The sequence below is a fragment of the Hibiscus syriacus genome, unplaced genomic scaffold, assembly GCF_006381635.1.
Source record: "Hibiscus syriacus cultivar Baekdansim isolate YM2019G1 unplaced genomic scaffold, ASM638163v2 tig00116997_pilon, whole genome shotgun sequence".
Taxonomy (NCBI): Eukaryota; Viridiplantae; Streptophyta; class Magnoliopsida; order Malvales; family Malvaceae; genus Hibiscus; species Hibiscus syriacus.
The window spans coordinates 5,617,468-5,623,198 of record NW_024063513.1 but is presented as its reverse complement, the minus strand read 5'-3'; the positions used below and the strand labels follow the sequence as shown (position 1 = coordinate 5,623,198).

The 5,731-nt window shown below is 39.0% G+C and overlaps 1 protein-coding gene across 1 annotated transcript; it reads left to right on the top strand.

Annotated features, from left to right (window-relative positions):
• The first annotated feature begins 1,200 nt into the window (after positions 1-1,200).
• On the top strand, positions 1,201-4,829 carry LOC120194036 (AP2-like ethylene-responsive transcription factor ANT). Its single transcript, XM_039196434.1, has 9 exons — positions 1,201-2,090; positions 2,185-2,851; positions 2,938-3,020; positions 3,194-3,202; positions 3,287-3,375; positions 3,461-3,534; positions 3,606-3,656; positions 3,754-3,830; positions 4,116-4,829. Exons 1-9 carry the CDS (start codon positions 1,784-1,786, stop codon positions 4,775-4,777), a joined length of 2,019 nt encoding a protein of 672 aa, XP_039052365.1. The 5' UTR covers positions 1,201-1,783; the 3' UTR covers positions 4,778-4,829.
• The last annotated feature ends 902 nt before the right edge of the window (positions 4,830-5,731 follow it).

Sequence of the window (5,731 nt, the reverse complement as noted above, 5' to 3'; positions counted from 1 at the left end):
AAGGCAATAGATTGAGGACTCTTCACGGAATTAATCTCTGATACAGTCAAAATGTATGTGATGAGCTCTAAACCCAATGACATATCGGGTAAGATTGTTTGATACGAGGTTCCTCCTTAATTTGCACATTTACGTTCTAACAGCCAAATAAATGATCATAGTTCAACAAGTCTAGCTGAAAATATAAAACAGTTTACCACTAAAATAATATTCAATCCTTACTGTCTGATTTTACATTTATATCAAAATAAATAACATATAAAAACGTGAAATTGATTTGTACATTTAATATTTTTTATATATAGGCAAAAATTAAAATAATAAAAAAAATTAAAATAATCGAATAACAAAATAGTAAGTAAGATTTAATTTTATGGTGTAACAATGATAGCGGTGTCAAGTAACTTAACGCCAAGACGATTTTTCCCTCCGTCCATAGCTGTACTGTAATCTATAATTGCTCACAGGGATGAATTAAAGGGAGCGTTTAAGGCAAATGTTTTTCCCCCTCTCAAAAATTCAAATTAAAATGTATTTTAAATATAATTAATAATATATTTTTATCTTCTTTCTTAAAATTTTAAAAATCGTCTGCTTCCTTCCCTAATTGCTCGCACTAGTATGCCACAAATTAATTGCTGCAAAAAATTAAAAATAGCAGTGAGCACAGGAAGATTAGTAGATCATGTGCTTCATTAGTCTGCATTTCGGACTAATTTTTCCTGCATTATTTGCCATCACGGAAGCTATAACGAAAAAATTCATTTTAAATTAAAAGAAAACTGGGCGGTCCCCTGTCACCCAAGCATCACAATTGAAGATGAGAGCCAAAGGTGATTGCTGTCAGATGAATAAAGAGCGAGTTCAGCACATGTCATATCAGATGACTCACTCAAATGCAGCTTTCTTTATCAAAAATAAAAAATCGACGGTGGGTAATAGGCTGTGATCTATCTATGGTCATAGTTGAAAGGGAAAAGTACGTACTATTCCGTAGTTCTAAATACTACTGGTAGAACTATTAGCTTTTGCGTAGTTTTTTGTCCATACTGCAAGTATTGAGAGTTTTTTTTATATTATATTTTTGGCATGAAAAGAAAGCTGTGAACCAAATTGGAGCAGTATTTAAGTTGGGAGGGGCAAACAAAAAACATTGGATCTTCTTCAGCGTGCAGAGTGGCACAGAAGAGAGTAGGGCAGTGTGTTGCCCTTCAAATCTATATAAGGATCTGTGACTGTAAGTTTAAGCCCACCCAGTTTCGTTTGTCTGACCAACCCTTCTCCCTATTGGTCACTTATTCAAGTAGCTAGTTTTTGTTTTCAATATCCGAGAGAGAGAGAGAGAGATCTTGGTCATTATTTCTGGGTTTTTCTTTTTCTATTTTTCTCTAGGTAGGAAGAGGGCATTTGAGCAACCCAAGTGAGGTTTTGTTGGTTTATGCAGAAGGGGCTTTGGTGGTATTTTTTATATCTGAGATTTTTGAAGGGTTTAAGAGAGACTATTGAAGAAAAAAGTTAACAAAAAAAAAGACTATATATATGCAACATTGCTAGGAGGAGTTGATTTTTAAAGAGACCAGTTCTGTTTCTATTGACAGATTGTGAAAGTGCATGGATTAAAGAGTCCCGGGGCATTCAAAATGTTGGGAGGGAGGCAAGTGATTTGCAGTATGATTAGCTTCTTTTCGCTTCAATGATTGAGTTGCCTTGCAGCGAGGACTCTTAACTTCTGTAAACTTGAGAGTCAGAAAAGCAACAGAGGGAGAGAGAAAGGGAAAAGAAGATGAAGTCTCTGAACGAGAATGACAATGGCAGCAATAATAACTGGCTGGGTTTCTCACATTCGCCCCACATGTATATGGAGGTGGCTACTGATCCCAAACACCGTCATCATCAGTACCCTCATCATAGTCAAGCTTCTGCCGCTGTTCCTACGAGCTTCTACTTGTCTTCTCACCTCAATGGCTCTGGAATCTGCTATGGGGTTGGTGATAGTGGAGCCTTTCACGCTCCTTTGTCTGTTATGCCACTTAAGTCAGACGGCTCTTTATGCATCATGGAAGCTCTCTGCAATAGATCACAGTCAGAAGGTTCTCTCATAACAAAATTTCCCCAAGTTTTCTTGATATTTTTCTTTGTCCTAAGTCCTAACACTTGTATTTTCAATGCTTGTTTTGTTTAAAGGGATTGTGCCTACTTCGTCTCCAAAATTGGAGGACTTTCTGGGTGGTGCAACTATGGACCCTCATCAATATGGAAGTCACCAACGAGAAACAATGCCTCTCAGCTTAGACAGCATGTACTTCCACCAAGATGCGAATCAGGAACACAACCGGCAGCATTCTCTGGACCTTCTCCAAGAACCCTTTAGAGAGCAAGAACAAGAGTTTTCTGTTAAAACTCACCCCTACTTTTCAGGACATGCCTGCCAAGCCATGTTTCATTCGCCATTGGAGGAGGAAACCAAGGATACCCAACTTGCAGACTGTGTTTCCCAGATTCCTCAATTGGGAGAAGAAACAATGTCTTATTTTAAAAACTGGGTACCTTCTCACTTCTCTACCCGTGGTTCAATGGAACAACAGATGACTAGTATCATGGTCGATGATGGAGCAGCTTCCGGCTCTGTCGGTCCAATGGGGGACTTGCAGTCCCTAAGTTTGTCGATGAGTCCTGGTTCCCAATCCAGTTGCGTTACAGCTCCAAGGCAGATTTCACAACCTACAACTGAATGTGTGGCCATGGAAACAAAGAAAAGAGGGCCTGGAAAGGTGGGTCAGAAACAAACTGTTCATAGGAAGTCCATTGACACTTTTGGACAAAGAACATCCCAGTATCGGGGTGTCACAAGGTCAGTTCATACATTTTTCCATTGATACTGCATAGCTAGTGTTCTTTTCGTTCTGCCATTCACTTTTGTCAAATGTCGACCACCAGACATAGATGGACGGGTAGATATGAAGCTCATCTGTGGGACAACAGTTGCAAGAAAGAAGGGCAAACCAGGAAAGGGAGGCAAGGTTTGTCTAAACAAAAAACCAAACACATTTACTGTATCCACTTGGGTGTATTTGTTCTTTTGACTGGAATTGTTGGTCCATCGGTTTTAATGACCTGACTTGTGTTATTGATTTCTAATTGTCATGTTCGCCCTTTTCGTGGATGCTTTTTCAATCAACTCATACGTTTTCAGTTTATCTAGGTAAGCATTCTCTTAATAAATTATTATTTGATACATTGCATTGCATTAGTAATCGTTATTGATCTAGTTGCTTCTGAATTTCAGGGGGTTATGACATGGAAGATAAGGCTGCCAGAGCTTATGATCTTGCTGCTCTTAAGTACTGGGGATCTTCCACGCATATAAATTTTCCGGTAAAAGAAATTGTTTCCAGCTTATATTTGATAATCTGGATTTACTCGACCTGATAAATTTTGATTCTCTTTTGGTTCTTTGAAGCTTGAAAATTACCGTGAAGAACTGGAAGAAATGAAGAACATGAACTGCCAGGAATATGTTGCCCATTTACGGAGGTTGGTTTCTGATTTTCATGTAAATTCAATTTCCGTCTGTGATAGGTTAATTACAATCCATTTGCTTGCAGGAAAAGTAGTGGGTTCTCGAGAGGGGCCTCAATGTTCAGAGGAGTTACTAGGTTTTGTTTCCTTTAATGATATTGGGCCTCATCTTTTTCTTCTTCTTTTTTCTGTGATCTAATGTACTCTGATTCCATTTAATATTTGTTCGTGTAGACATCATCAGCAAGGAAGGTGGCAGGCTCGCATTGGCAGGGTTGCTGGAAACAAGGACCTTTATCTGGGAACATTTAGTAAGTTGTCATAAGTTTATAGTATGCTGTTAACTAATATTTTTCTTGAATCTTTTAGAAAGAGCTTGAAGATGCTCATTTTTTAAAACCTCTCTGTAGTCTTGTGTCGCTAGACAAGTGTGATGCTTTTATAAGGCTGATAGTTGTTTAAAAATTGTCCTTTTTCTGATTTCAATCTTAATGGACTTTTTGAAGGCTGCTTTTCTGATGAGCTGATAAAGATGTGCAAGCAAAAGATTTTCTTTGTCTATATTACTTGATGGTTATGTTCAATCTTCATCTCAGGCACCCAAGAAGATGCAGCCGAAGCTTATGACATTGCCGCAATCAAGTTTCGGGGTGCAACTGCCGTGACGAATTTCGACATCGGTAGATACAATGTTGAGAGGATCATGGCCAGCAGTACTCTGCTTGCTGCGGAGTTAGCTAGGCGAAACAAAGAGACCGATTCCAGCAATGAGGTTGGTGATTACAATACACCCAGGCTATCCATCGGTGAGACGTTTCAAACCCTAGTCAACCGTGGGAATGTTTCGGACTGGAAGATGGTTCTGCATCAAACACCACAGTTGCAACCGCGACCAATTGTTGATGGTTTTGAGTCACTTGTACCCGAGTCTATGAATAATGAAAATGATCGAGATGCCACTTTTTCGGCAGCCCTGCATGGAGTCGATTCAGTGGTCTCGAGTCAACCTATGGTGAATGAATCCACCAAGCTAGGAAGTCATTATTCTAACTCGTCTTCGTTGGTGACCAGCGTAAGCAACTCTAGAGATGGCAGCCCGGATAAACCAAGGTCCAGTATGCTCTTTGCTAGGCCACCCTCGGCATCGAAGTTTGTTACTCCAACAAATGGTGTTAGTTGGTTCCCCTCGACATCGATGCGGCCCGGTGCTCCCTCAATGGCTCACTTGTCCCTCTTCGCCGCCTGGACCGATACCTGAAACCCTCATCTCTTGCTTAATGCAAACACAGGAAGTTTTGCATGTGCAAGAAAAAGTTAAGAAATTGATGGAATCAAGGGGGAAAAAGGTAGATTTTGATTATGTCTTTTCTAGGTGCAGTTTTTGGTGGGAATAAGGGATTAATGGAAGACAAGGGTGGGGACCAGTTATCTTTCTGGTAACCAAATTGTAAGAACCCTTTTCCTTTTGGCTTTTATTATTAGAATGATGGACATTACAAAATGGAGGAGAAAGGGGGTGATTAAATGAGGCGTAATGATGGAATTCTTTGAAATGATGGTAAATTGTTCGATCTTGTTTTTCTGCTTTATATGGGAGCTGCAAAGTACAAAAACCAGCTCAATGTTTCTCAATAATGCAAAAAGGGGAGCTTATCTTGACCACAGCATGTCACACATTCATCAATCTGCATTGAACCATGATTTCAATTACATGGTTTATTTGCTGCTTTCCTGAAAGGAAAAGGGTCATTCCCGCTTAATAATTTCAAAACGGAAGAAACAGTTCCCCAAAGGAAAAGACTTTGTCAAGCACTACATCGATAAAATATTATATAGTCCTTGTAAAAAACCAAAGAAACAAATGAGTTTTTCGTAATTCCATGGATTAAAGTGTAAAACAAAAGGAGATAAAATGGCGAGGCCATGTCCAATTGTGGACGATTGAATATGGATCGTGGATATGATTTTTGTTCTCTTTGTGCTGTATGAACACTGCAGTGGAGATGAATCAGTAATTTGGATATGTGGCGTTGGATAGCAATCTTGACGATTAAGTTGACAGGCAGGAATATGTGCCGCAAAAGCTGGAGCCTGCATTACTATCTTCTCATTATTTATTTCATTGCTGTCATGTCCACACTCAATCAACATGCAACTAAGTTATCAATTTATTATTCTTGTTTTCATCTTATATTAATATATATATCATAAT